Source organism: Anolis sagrei, chromosome Y (genome assembly GCF_037176765.1).
Source record: "Anolis sagrei isolate rAnoSag1 chromosome Y, rAnoSag1.mat, whole genome shotgun sequence".
NCBI classification, from domain to species: Eukaryota; Metazoa; Chordata; class Lepidosauria; order Squamata; family Dactyloidae; genus Anolis; species Anolis sagrei.
This window is the reverse complement of record NC_090035.1, coordinates 80,581,090-80,594,714: the sequence shown is the minus strand read 5'-3', so window position 1 is coordinate 80,594,714 and position 13,625 is coordinate 80,581,090. Positions and strand designations below refer to the sequence as shown.

Here is a 13,625-nt window from a genome sequence, read left to right as displayed (position 1 = left end):
CTGTCAAATTCAAATTTCCCACCCCAGCTGGAGGGGAGGCGCAGACGGCTCAGGTGCGCCGCAGCCAATGGGAAAGTCAGCGCCGCTTCGGCTTCTCAGGCAATGGGGAGTGAGGAGGCAGTCCGAGTGGGAAACAATGAACCGGGAGGAAAAGATGAGTGGATTAAAATAACTTAATGTTTTGTCCAATTGCCGGCGATAAGAGTCCTCAAGCAAGCTTTTCTATTGTTTCATGTAGGTGAAATAAACATCTGTGACTGGTGTGGATGCCAAGCCTCGGTAATCTCCAGTCCTGGATATGGGATCACTTGATGTTATCTGGCCTTTGGTTTCAGCCAAAGGTATGAAGACAAAGGTTGAGGCAGTTGGGGACATCCAAATCTTCCCGAAGGCAGGATGTCCCCTTTGTGAAGATTGATTGAATCACCATGGGGCACTTCCTTCAGGTGGCCATGCTCCGAAGCCTGAAGGTGTACCTATTGTATTGTCCATGCAAGAAGTTTATATAGGTTCTTGTGGGTTTTTTCGGGCTATAGGGCCATGTTCTAGAGGCATTTCTCCTGACGTTTTGCCTGCATCTATGGCAAGCATCCTCAGAGGTGAGGATGCTTCTGAGGATGCTTGCCATAGATGCAGGCGAAAGGTCAGGAGAAATGCCTCTAGAACATGGCCTTATAGCCCGAAAAAAACCCACAAGAACCTAGTGATTCCAGCCATGAAAGCCTTCGACAATACAAGAAGTTTATGTTGAGTCCTTTCAGTCAGGGAAAAATCTACCTCAGGAAATAAAAAGATTCTTCCTGAGATTTCGATGTGCTGGGGTCACGAAGAGGTGGCATTTCATATTTTATACAGATACATATATGGGGTTCATAAGACGTACATTCATAAAGAGGGGAAAGGAATTCATATCAATTATTATTATTATTATTATTATTATTATTATTATTATTATTATTATTATCTTTATTTGTACCCCGCTAGCATCTCCCGCAGGACTCGATGCGGCTTACACAGGCCGAAGCCTCAAAACACAATACAATAAAACATAAGACAATAATAGACAAGCAAATCAAAACAATGAAGCAAAATAACAACAATAACTACATCAAGACACAATTAAAACTGGTTCGGCCGGCGCAATGGGGTACAGGGTTAAAATGCTGAAATGGCAGGAGGAACATGGATTAAAAGGTGCGGTGTGCAGTAACATCGGTTATGCTAAAGTGCTTCTAGGACTTGGGTTGGGGGAATTCCTAATCTGAGAAGGCACATCGGAACAGCCAGGTTTTTAGGTTCCTTCTGAAAACTGCTAAAGAGGGGGCCTGTCGGAGATCTTTTGGAAGGGCATTCCAAAGTCGGGGGGCCGCCACAGAGAAAGCCCTGTCCCGTGTCCCCACCAAGCACGCTTGCGATGTGGGTGGGATCACGAGCAGGGCCTCCCCAGATGATCGAAGTGAGCGTGTGGGTTCGTAGATGGAGATGCGGTCACGCAGGTAGGGTGGTCCCAAACCGTTCAGGGCTTTGTAGGTGAGCACCTGCACCTTGAATTGGGCTCAGAAAATGGATGGCAGCCAGTGGAGCTCCTTAAACAGAGGGGTTGACCTCTCTCTGGAATGAGCCCCAGTTAGCATCCTGGCTGCTGCCCGCTGGACCAATTGAAGTTTCCGAGCCGTCTTCAAGGGCAGCCCCACGTAGAGCGCATTGCAGTAATCCATTCTAGAGGTGACCAAGGCGTGGACCACCCCGGCCAGATCAGCCTTCACGAGGTACGGTCGCAGTTGGCGCACAAGTCTCAGTTGTGCAAAGGCCCTCCCGGATACCGCCGACATCTGAGCCTCAAGTGTAAGCGAAGAATCCAAGAGGACACCCAAACTGCGGACCTGTGGCTTCAGGGGGAGTGTAACCCCGTCCAACACAGGTTGCCACCCTATACCCCGATTCGGTTTACGATCGACCAGGAGGACTTCTGTCTTGTCGGGATTGATCTTCAGCTTGTTCCTCCTCATCCAGATCGACACAGCGGCCAGGCACTCGTCTAGCACCCGAGAAGCCTCCTTGGAATTAGGTGGAAAAGAGTAGTAGAGTTGTGCGTCATCTGCATAAAGATGGCACCCAACTCCAAAACTCCGGATGACCTCTCCCAGCGGTTTCATGTAGATGTTGAAGAGCATGGGCGACAAGATAGAGCCTTGCGGGACCCCACAGGTCAAAGGCCAGGGGTCAGAGCAGGCGTCTCCCAGCTTCACCAACTGGGTGCGTCCCTCCAGGAAGGACCGGAGCCACGACAAAACCTGCAGCAGGGAGTTCCGCAGTTCCTGGTTGCCCAACTGGGCCAGCATAAATGAGAATGTGGCCACAGCAGCAGCTTCATCTTTGAGACCTCCTTTTCCTTTGTCTTGCTTTGCTTCCTTCCCCTTAACCTAACATTGTAACAAATCCCCCAATAAGTATCAATCAACCCACCCCACCCACCAAAAGTCCATTGAAAGTCTAAAAATCATAGTGGAAATTCATGAGGTTTGGGGAAGAAAAAGTTTCTAAAAAGTTTTTAAAAGTTTTAAAAGTTGATCGAAGTCCAAGGAAAATTGCAGAACCCATGAGGGCAAAAAGGGAAGATTCCCCAGAGTCCATTGGGTTCCTATAGGAATTATTGCAAATGCTGGAGGTCAGGATCAATGTCTGGGAGTGGAAAAAACTATAGATCCCATCTCGCCAAGGGCCAGGATGGCCTGTCTCTTTCCTGGGGGTCCCAAGGGGTGACTGCGGCAGGTTCCCCAGGTCAACAAGCTCTTGGGAATCAACGAGACGGCGGCAACAACGTTGTGGCAGTGGGGAGCCAGCTGGGCTCCATGTTGAGTTTTAGGTGCAAAAAAGGTTATTCCTGGGACAGAGGGGTTTATAGAGCAAAAGTGAGATAGCCATTAGTCTTGAAATTAGTCTAGGAGAAGGATGGCATCGATTTTGGAGCAATCTGTTGACCTGTGGATACGGGGACCCGATGGGTTTCAGTATCCATGGTTCAGAGGAATGCAGTTCCGGCCTCCCCGGGATGTGAGAATCGCATCCCAGGCAGGCCAGCAGCTGCCTGTGGCCCAGGAGAGAGAAAGTTCATGTTTGAAACAGTTTGAAGGCAGTAAAAGACACAAAGTATCACTATGGAGAGGAAAAAGTTACAATTAATTGATACTTTATTGGGGGATTTGTTACAATGTTAGGTTAAGGGGAAGGAAGCAAAGCAAGACAAAGGAAAAGGAGGTCTTGAAGATGAAGCTGCTGCTGTGGCAACATTCTCATCGATTCTGGCCCAGTTGGGCAACCAGGAACTGTGGAACTCCCTACTGCAGGTGAGATCGGCTTCAAGGCAGGGGCTCCTGGTTGGCTCGCCATTATTAGGCTGCTTCTAGAATCATAGAATCGTAGAATCAAAGAGTTGGAAGAGACCTCTTGGGCCATCCAGTCCAACCCCCTGCCAAGAAGAGGAATATTGCATTCAAATCACCCCTGACAGATGGCCATCCAGCCTCTGCTTAAAAGCTTCCAAAGAAGGAGTCTCCACCACACTCTGGGGCAGAGAGTTCCACTGGTGAACGGCTCTCACAGTCAGGAAGTTCTTCCTAATGTTCAGCCCATAAGGAGGCTCCATTTGGGCATTATAAGAATTGCAAATTTGTATTCATCTTCAGGATCTGGGTCTCATAAAGGTAGACTGCCTCTGCACAAGGAGGCTCCATTTGGGCATTATCAACCTGGCCATGTTACATCAATGGGGTGTAACACTACATTATATTATTATTATTATTATTATTATTTCCACATCTATTGTACATGGATGACCTGAATAATAATAATAATAATAATAATAATAATAATTGTGTATTATCTTTGTGCAATGCACTTGGAAAACTTGTAGCAAAGGAAGAGAACCCATGTTTCAAAGGATATCAATCAATTAGCTGTGCTCGTAAGAAGAGCGGTATCCTGAGTGCGAATGGCACACTTGTTCCGGAACCTACGTCAGATGATGCCATTATTTTAAAAACAAATATGCTTGTCAATGTTAATATTTGAACAGAAGTTCCCTAGTTCTCGCTTCGTTCTAAAGAAGCGAACCACACCCGGGCAAATAATACCCCTCCCTGCCATTCTATGGTAGTTATTTTAGCTTACTTACTTGTTACATCCTGAATAGACGCTCTTGTTACATCCCGAATAGACTACTGCAATGCACTCTACGTGGGGTTGCCCTTGAAGACTGTTCGGAAACTCCAACTAGTCCAGCGAGCGGCAGCCAGACTGCTCACCGGAGCGACATACAGGGAGCCTACCACCCCCCTGCTATGCCAGCTCCACTGGCTGCCGATTCAGTTCCGAGCTCAATTCAAGGTGCTGGTTTTGACCTACAAAACCCTTTACGGTTCCGGTCCAGTGTATCTGTCCAAACGTATCTCCCTCTACGTCCCACCCCGGAATTTGAGATCATCTGGGGGGGGGGGGGCTGCTCTCGACCCCACAGCCAAATTTGGTCCCATCTGCAAACTATGGCATTTGCCGTTTATTGATGGTCTCCCATCCAAATGCAAACAGGGCCGGCCCTGGTTAGCATGCAAGAATTCATGGCATTTGGGCCTATGACTTTGGACTAGGCTAGTAGTGTTTCCTATCAGTTTCTTCCTCCAAAACAGAGTTTATGGCACTTGCTGTTTGTTGGCGGTCTCCCATCCAAATGCTAACCAGGGCCGGCCCTGCTTAGCATGCAAGAATTCACAGCATTTGAGCCTATGACTTCGGACTGGGCTAGTGGTGTTTCCTACCAGTTTCCTCCTCCAAAATGGAGCTTTATGGAACTTGCTGTTTGTTGGCGGTCTCCCATCCAAATGCTAACCAGGGCTGGCCCTGCTTAGCATGCAAGAATTCATGACTTCGGACTAGGCATGGGATCCCCAATATATACAACAAAGAAACACACTTCTCACACTCATTCTTTTAGTTTTTTTTTCCACAACCGTTTTTATTAAAGTGTAAATCCAGGCAAAATTAAAGAACCGGGTTTGGGGATCGTCTGAGTCGTGGCCGGGGGGCAAGAGGAGCCCCAAAGTCCCAAGAGAAGGTGGTGAGGGGTGGGTCTGGGGAGTGTTTTGGGGGGGCGGGCAGGTGTCCACCTCGAAGTGGCCCTTTGATTGGAGGGCCTGTAAAAGGGGGCACAAGGAGTAAACAAGGGGTGCAACCATCCAGTCCAACCCTAATCTGCCAGGTAAGAAGACACAATTCGATCCCTCCTGACCGATGGCCATACAGCTTCTGCTTAAAGACTTCCCTAGAATACTAGAGTTGGAAGGTGAACTCAAAGGCCATCCAATTCAATCTTAATCTGCCATAAAGGCACAATTCGATCCCTCCTGACAGATGGCCATTCAGCTTCTGCTTAAAGACTTCCATAGAATTCTAGAGTTGGAAGGTGAACCCAAAGGCCATCCAGTCCAACCCTAATCTGCCATAAAGGCACAATTCGATCCCTCCCGACAGATGGCCATACAGTTTCTGCTTAAAGACTTTCATAGGATTCTAGAGTTGGAAGCGGAACTCAAAGGCCATCCAGTCCAACCCTAATCTGCCAGGTAAGAAGACACAATTCGATCCCTCCCGACAGATGGCTGTACAGCTTCTGCTTAAAGACTTCCCTAGAATACTAGAGTTGGAAAGGGAACCCAAAGGCCATCCAGTCCAACCCTTTTCTGCCATAAAGGCACAATTCAATCCCTCCTCACAGATGGCCATACAGATTCTGCTTAAAGACTTCCATAGGATTCTAGAGTTTGAAGGGGAACCCAAAGGCCATCCAGTCCAACCCTAATCTGCCAGGTAAGAAGACACAATTCGATCCCTCCCGACAGATGGCTGTACAGCTTCTGCTTAAAGACTTCCCTAGAATACTAGAGTTGGAAAGGGAACCCAAAGGCCATCCAGTCCAACCCTTTTCTGCCAGACAGGAAGAAACAATCCAATCTCTCCCGACAGAGGGCCAACCAGCCTATATTTAGAATTCTACAGTTGGAAGGGGAACCCAAAGGCCATCCAGTCCAACCTCTTTCTTCCAGGCAGGAGGACACAATGTGATCTCTCTCAACAGATGGCCATCCAGCCTCTGCTTAAAGACTTCCATAGAATTGTAATGTTGGAAGGGGCACCCAAAGGCCATCCAGTCCAACTGCTTTCTGTCAGGAAGGAAGGCACAATCTGATCCCTCCTGACAGATGGCCATCTGTTTAGAGGCTTCCATGGAATCTTAGAGGTGGATGGGGCAGCCAAAGGCCATCTAGTCCAACCCCAATCGGCCATAAAGGCACAATGCGATCCCTCCTGACAGATGGTCATCCAGCCCCTATTTTAATATGTCCAGAAGAGAATAATATTCCTTGAGACGAGATACCGAAGTGGCATCATGCACTTCGTCCCTTCCTTGTGCATCTACACTTCTGAACTGATGCAGTTTGACACCACTTTAACTGCCCTGGCTCAATGCTATGAAAACAGAAGGAGTTGTGAGTTTGGCACCAGTCGAAATGATATGGCTCAAGGCTATGGAGTCATGGGAATTGTAGTTTCACAAGTCCTACGCCAAAGAGTGCAAACTATAACTCCCAGGATTCCACTGCATGGAGCCATAGTGCTGAAAGTGGTGCCAAAGTACATCAATGCTACAGTCTAGATGCATTCTTTGTTGCATCTGTAGAACGAATGCACTCAAACCATCATCGATTGGCACTGCTTTAACTACACTATGTAACAAAATTTGTCCTGGAAACTGTAGTTTCACAAAGTCCTCAATGAAAACTACAACTCCCAGTGTTCTGTTAGCGGTGAGGAAGAGCAGCTAAAGTGAGGTCAAACTGCATCCATTCTACATAATGGCTTTCTCGATCCCCTTTTCTCGGGCCTCGAGGTGGACATCACGCGAAGGGTGGGGGAAATGGGAGATCTAGTTTCCTTGGGCCCTGTTTCTGAATAGAAAGATGGTTGAGGCAGTGTGGAAGGATGGAAGGGTGGAAGGAGGGAGAGAAATGTGTGCATCGGGAAGGGTGCCATTCATTCCGCTTTCGCTTTGGCTGTCGGCAGCTTCGCCAGCATCCTATGGAAGGAAAGAAAGAAAGAAGGAAAGAAGGAAAGAAAGAAGGAGGGAGGGAGGGAGGGAAGGAAGGGAAAAAGGAAGGAAAGAAAGAAGAAGGGAGGGAAGGAAGGAAGGAAGGAAGGAAGGAAGGGAAGAAAGAAGGAAGGAAGGAAAGAAAAAGGGAAGGAAGGAAGGGAAGAAGGAAGGAAGCAAAGAAGGAAGGAAGGAAGGAAGGAAGGAAGGAAGGAAGGAAGGGAAGACACAAAGAAAGAAAGAAAGAAGGAAGGAAGGAAGGAAGGAAGGGAAGAGGGGAGGAAAAAGGGAAGGAAGGAAGGAAGGAAGAAAAAAGAGAAGGAAGGAAGGGAAGAAAGAAGGAAAAGAAGAAGGAAGGAATAAGGAAAAAAGAAGGAAGGAAAGAAGGAAGGAAGGAATAAGGAAAGAAAGAAGGAAGGAAAGAGGGAAGGAAGGAAGGAAGGGAAGAAAGAAGGAAAAGAAGAAGGAAGGAATAAGGAAAGAAGGAAGGAAGGAAAGAGGGAGGGAAGGAAGGAAGGAAGGAAGAAAAAAGGGAAGGAAGGAAGGAAAGAAGGGAAGGAAGGAAGGAAAGAAGGGAAGAAAGAAGGAAAAGAAGGAAGGAATAAGGAAAGAATGGAAGGAAAGAGGGAGGGAAGGAAGGAAGGAAGGAAGAAAAAAGGGAAGGAAGGAAGGAAGGAAGGAAGGAAGGAAGGAAGGAAGGAAGGAAGGAAAGAAAGAAAGAAAGAAAAAGGGAAGGAAGGAAAGAAAGAAAAAAGGAAGGAAAGAAGGAAGGAAAAAGGGAAGGAAGGAAGGAAGGAAAGAAAGAAGGAATTAAAGAGGGAAGGTAAAAGGGAAGGAAGGAAGGGAAGAAGGAAGTAAGTAAAAAAGGAAGGAAGTAAAAAGGAAGAAAAGAAGGAAGAAAGGAAAGAAAAAGGAAGGAAGTAAAGAAGCAAGGAAAGAGAGAAAGAAAGAAGGAAGGATGGAGAAAAAAACAATTAGTGGAGTAATTTTTTTTCACAGAAGTAATTTCTCAAAATTATTTTAAAGTACAGAATTATGAAGACAGAATATGGCTCCAAGCTTGGAAAAAGGAACACTCCATGCAAGATCGAAGAGATTGAAGGCTGCATCTCATGGATGCAGTTGAGCCCCTCTTTGACTGCCATGGCTCAATGTTATGGATGAAGAGGAGTTATAGTTTTTTAAGGTTTTTAGCTTGTAAATGATAGTTCCCAGGATTCCATAGCAATGAGCCACTGCAGTTTAAAAGTGGGGTCAAAACTTGAAGCTTCCTTGAAATTTGAAAGACTAAACAGTACTTCCCCAGGGTGGCACTAGAGGGCGCTGTGCTCCCATTGTGTAGAATGCATTGCAAAGACATGCAAGCCTAGATTTGATTTTAGGTCAATTCACAAATACATTTCCCTTTGTTGCTTTCTCCACTTAGTATTATATGAGCAAAGAGGGGGAAATGCAGCTGAGAGTATTGTTTGCACCTCTGAGAAGTTGTTTTTTTTCCAAATAGTGTTTGGGAACATATTGGTTGGGGCAGACTAGATGACCTTTGGGACCTCTTCCAAGTCCGCAATGCTTTGATTCCAGGTTGGAGAAAGCACCTGGGAAGGATGCAATATGCAGAATAGGACAGGTGTGGTTATGACTTACTTTGCTCTGAGGTTACTCAACTGATTCCTCACCAGCCCTACATACTGATCGATCTGTGCCTGGAAAAGAAGTGGGTAAATAGCTCAAATTGAGGATAAAATCAATACTCTTCCAATACTTATCAGTTATGACAACAATATGCCCATTAAATGTTTACATCTGTCACATTACTACTACTACTACTACTACTCCTAATATTAAACACTTACCTGATGTTGCCGGTACAGCAGAGGGAAGGTAAATGCACTTATCACACCTGGAGAAAGGAAACGAAACGAAATGACCATTGTATCATCATCATCATCATCATCATCATCATCATTGTCACAATCATCATCATCATTCTCTGAACCAGCTGATGTGGTCTATCCAATGCGGTTTTCTGAATTAGCTGATGTGGTCTATCCAATGCAATTTTCTGAACCAGGTGATGTGGTCTATCCAAAGCAATTTTCTGAACCAGCTGATGTGGTCTATCCAATGCAATTTTCTGAACCAGGTATGTGGTCTATTCAATGAGATTTTCTGAACCAGGTGATGTGGTCTATCCAACACGATTTTCTGAATCAGCTGATGTGGTCTATCCAATGCAAATTTCTGAACCAGGTGATGTGGTCTATCCAATGTAATTTTCTGAACCAGGTGATGTGGTCTATTCAATGAGATTTTCTCAATCAGCTGATGTGGTCTATCCAATGCAATTTTATGAATCAGCTGATGTGGTCTATCCAATGAAATTTTATGAACCAGCTGATGTAGTCTATCCAATGCAATTTTCTGAACCAGCTAATGTGGTCTATCCAATGCAATTTTATGAACCCACTGATGTGGTCTATCCAATGCAATTTTCTGAACCAGCTGATGTGGTCTATCCAATGCAATTTTCTGAACCATCTGATGTGGTCTATCCAATGTAATTTTATGAATCAGCTGTTGTGGTCTATCCAATGCAATTTTCTGAACCAGCTGATGTGGTCTATCCAATGCAATTTTCTGAACCAGCTGATGTGGTCTATCCAATGCAATTTTCTGAACCAACTAATGTGGTCTATCCAATGCAATTTTCTGAACCAGGTGATGTGGTCTATCCAACGCGATTTTCTGAATCAGCTGATGTGGTCTATCCAATGCAATTTTCTGAACCAGCTGATGTGGTCTATTCAATGAGATTTTCTCAATCAGCTGATGTGGTCTATCCAATGCAGTTTTCTGAACCAGCTGATGTGGTCTATCCAATGTAAATTTCTGAACCAGCTGATGTGGTCTATCCAATGTGATTTTCTGGTGATGTGGTCTATTCAATGAGATTTTCTCAATCAGCTGATGTGGTCTATCCAATGCAATTTTATGAATCAGCTGATATGGTCTATCCAATACAATTATATGAACCAGGTGATGTGGTCCATCTAATGTAATTTTCTGAACCATCTGATGTGGTCTATCCAATGCAATTTTCTGAATCAGCACCCTAAATAACCAAACCAAATCTGAAGTTGACCAGAGCTGATGCGTAACCCTTTTGGTACTTAAATCTGAGAGTTCCTGCCGAAGCAGTATCTGTTGATCTACTCGAATTTGCATGTTTTCGAATTGCTAGGTTGGCAGAAGCTGGGGCTAACAGCAGGAGCTCACCTCATTCCCCGGGTACGAACAACAACCAACAGCCAAATTGAGCAGCTCAGCTATTTAACACGTTGCACCACGGGGGTGGGGGATCTATTATTATTATTATTATTATTATTATTATTATTATTATTATTGCAACCCAGGAAACTTCCAGCATGCTCTGCTACTACCCCGGCCTCCTCAATGTCTTACCCAGTATAAGCAAAGTCAGACCATTGAAAACCGCTCCGACGTATGTGAGGATGTAGAAGAAGAATGCAAACTGGGGAAAACAAAAGGTAGAAAAAGAAAAGTTATCATCAAAGCCTTGGACAAGTGAATGGAAGGCATGTGTCTCACATTTGCAAATGACTCGAAAATCATTAAACGTAAGATGCAAGTTGAAAATTAGTCATTGAAACTTTCTGGGTTTGTTGTGAAAGGCTTTTTAATGCTTCTAATTGTTCAGAAATGCGTTGAACATCAGCCGCTTTGAGCCTCCTTGTGCGAGAGATAAAGCAGGATAGAAATAAAAACAACAAACAACAACAACAACAGCAACATAATAATAATAATAATAATAATAATAATAATAATAATAATAATGCAAGCCAATTTGAATCTCCTTGTGGAGAGAAAAAGTGGGGGATAAATAAACACAACAAGAAAAATAAGAACAAACATAACAACAGCGATATAATAATAATAATAATAATAATAATAATAATAATAATAATGCAAGCCAATTTGAATCTAACTGTGGAGAGAAAAAGTGAGGCATAAATAAACACAACAAGAAGAACAAGAATAAGAACAACAGCAATAACAACAACAACATAATAATAATATATTATATTATTAAGTGGAGTATAAATAGACACAATAACAATAACAACATAACAACAACAACAACAACATAAGCCGATTTGAGTCTCCTTGTGGAGAGAAAAAGTGGGGCATAAATAAACACAACAACAACAACAATAACAAAATAATAATAATAATAATAATAATAATAATAATAATAATAAATAAGCCACTTGAATCTCTTTGTAGAGAGAAAAAGTGGGGTATAAATAAATACAACAACAACAACAATAACATAATAATAATACCAGCCATTTTGAGTCTCCTTGTGGAGAAAAAAAGTGGGGTATAAATAAACACAATATCAATAACTATAACAACAGCATAATAATAATAATAATAATAATAATAATAATAATAATAATAATAATAATCGCTTTGAGTCTCCTTGTGGAGAGAAAAAGTGGGGTATAAATAAACACAATAACAATAACTATAACAACAGCATAATAATAATAATAATAATAATAATAATAATAATAATAGTCGCTTTGAGTCTCCTTGTGGAGAGAAAAAGTGGGGTATAAATAAACACAATAACAATAACTATAACAACAGCATAATAATAATAATAATAATAATAATAATAATAATAGTCGCTTTGAGTCTCCTTGTGGAGAGAAAAAGTGGGGTATAAATAAACACAATAACAATAACTATAAGAACAGCATAATAATAATAATAATAATAATAATAATAATAATAGTCGCTTTGAGTCTCCTTGTGGAGAGAAAAAGTGGGGTATATATAAACACAATAACAATAACTATAACAACAGCATAATAATAATAATAATAATAATAATAGTCGCTTTGAGTCTCCTTGTGGAGAGAAAAAGTGGGGTATAAATAAACACAATAACAATAACTATAACAATAACTATAACAACAGCAGGAGCATATTTATACCCCACTTTTTCTCTCCACAGGGAGACTCAAAGCAGCTATTATTATTATTATTATTATTAATAATAATAATAATAATAATAATAATAGCTGCTTTGAGTCTCCCTGTGGAGAGAAAAAGTGGGGTATAAATAAACACAACAACCATAACTATAACAACAGCATAATAATAATAATAATAATAATAATAATAATAATAATAATATAAGCTACTTTGAATCTATTTGTGGGGAGAATAAGTGGGGTATAAATAAACACAACAACAACAACAAAATAATAATACTAGCCATTTTGAGTCTCCTTGTTGAGAGAAAAAGTGGGGTATATATAAACACAATAACAATAACTATATCAACAGCATAATAATAATAATAATAATAATAATAATAATAATAATAATAACCGCTTTGAGCCTCCTTGTGGTGAGAAAAAGTGGGGTATAAATAAACACAATAACAATAACTATATCAACAGCATAATAATAATAATAATAATAATAATAATAATAATAATAATAATGGCCACTTTGAGTCTCCTTGTGGAGAGAAAAAGTGGGGTATAAATAAACACAATAACAATAACAACAAAATAATAATAATAATAAGAATCATCATCATCATCATAATGGCTGCTTTGAGAGAAAAAGTGGGGTATATATAAACACAACAACAACAACAACAACAACAAAATAATAATAGTCATAGTCAGATTCCAACTCTGCTTTGGGAATATCCCTGGACAAAGCAATTCTAGAAGGAGATGAAGACGAAAGAGCAACCCAAATGGCTCAAGGCTTGGAAAACCATGCATCCCAATGAGAAGTGGGTTGTTTAATTCACTTGGAGAAGAGAAGGCTGAGTCAACTCTTCCATTGTGAAGGAGCTCCTCCGTCAATAGAGCCTCCTTGAGCAGGAGCAGTTAACCTTCAACTTGGAGCTCACCTTAATGGACTCCACCATGTCGTCCACCAGGAAGAGGCGCTGGAGGGACTTGGTGCCGGACGTGACGTAGAAGACCACCCGCTCCGTCAGGCGCTCCAGCTGCTCCTTCGACAGCCCAAAGTCGGCATCCAGCTGGGCCCTGCAATCGGAAGTGGGGTTGGGGTTGTCATGGTTGTCAAGGTCTGATTTGGGGTGCTGTCGAAAGACGGGGTGCTAAGTTTGGACCAGCCCAGGCCTTGGAGCTCTCCAAGGTCTTCCATTTTTGGGGAAAGATACCCAGCAGTGGATTCAAATGCATCCAAGAGGTGATGAATTTGGATTTCAAGTCAATCAGTGAGGGTATCTGCATAGAGGTAGCCTGGCCTTTGTTGCCTGGAGGCACCCTCTGTTTGGGTGGGGTTAAGGCATTGAAATCCGCAAGCACAAGGATCTTGGAAATCACAACCTTCTTCAAACCTCCTCTAGTAATTTGTTTATCTATAGTCCTGTTGATTACTTATTGTATGTATGTTCTGAAATGCA

General features: G+C 42.7%; 1 protein-coding gene across 2 annotated transcripts in view; it reads right to left on the bottom strand.

Annotated features, from left to right (window-relative positions):
- Nucleotides 1-4,992: 4,992 nt before the first annotated feature.
- LOC132780788 (reticulon-2) overlaps nucleotides 4,993-13,625 on the bottom strand; it is a 46,672-nt gene continuing 38,039 nt past the window's right edge. For both annotated transcript variants that reach the window (XM_067461691.1, XM_067461692.1), the window contains 5 exons: nucleotides 13,104-13,242; nucleotides 10,604-10,673; nucleotides 8,995-9,041; nucleotides 8,786-8,844; nucleotides 4,993-7,129 (listed from right to left, as the gene is read on the bottom strand). In XM_067461691.1, the coding sequence (XP_067317792.1) occupies nucleotides 7,087-7,129; nucleotides 8,786-8,844; nucleotides 8,995-9,041; nucleotides 10,604-10,673; nucleotides 13,104-13,242 (358 nt within the window). In that variant the 3' untranslated portion in view covers nucleotides 4,993-7,086. The remainder of the gene's footprint in view (nucleotides 7,130-8,785; nucleotides 8,845-8,994; nucleotides 9,042-10,603; nucleotides 10,674-13,103; nucleotides 13,243-13,625) is intronic.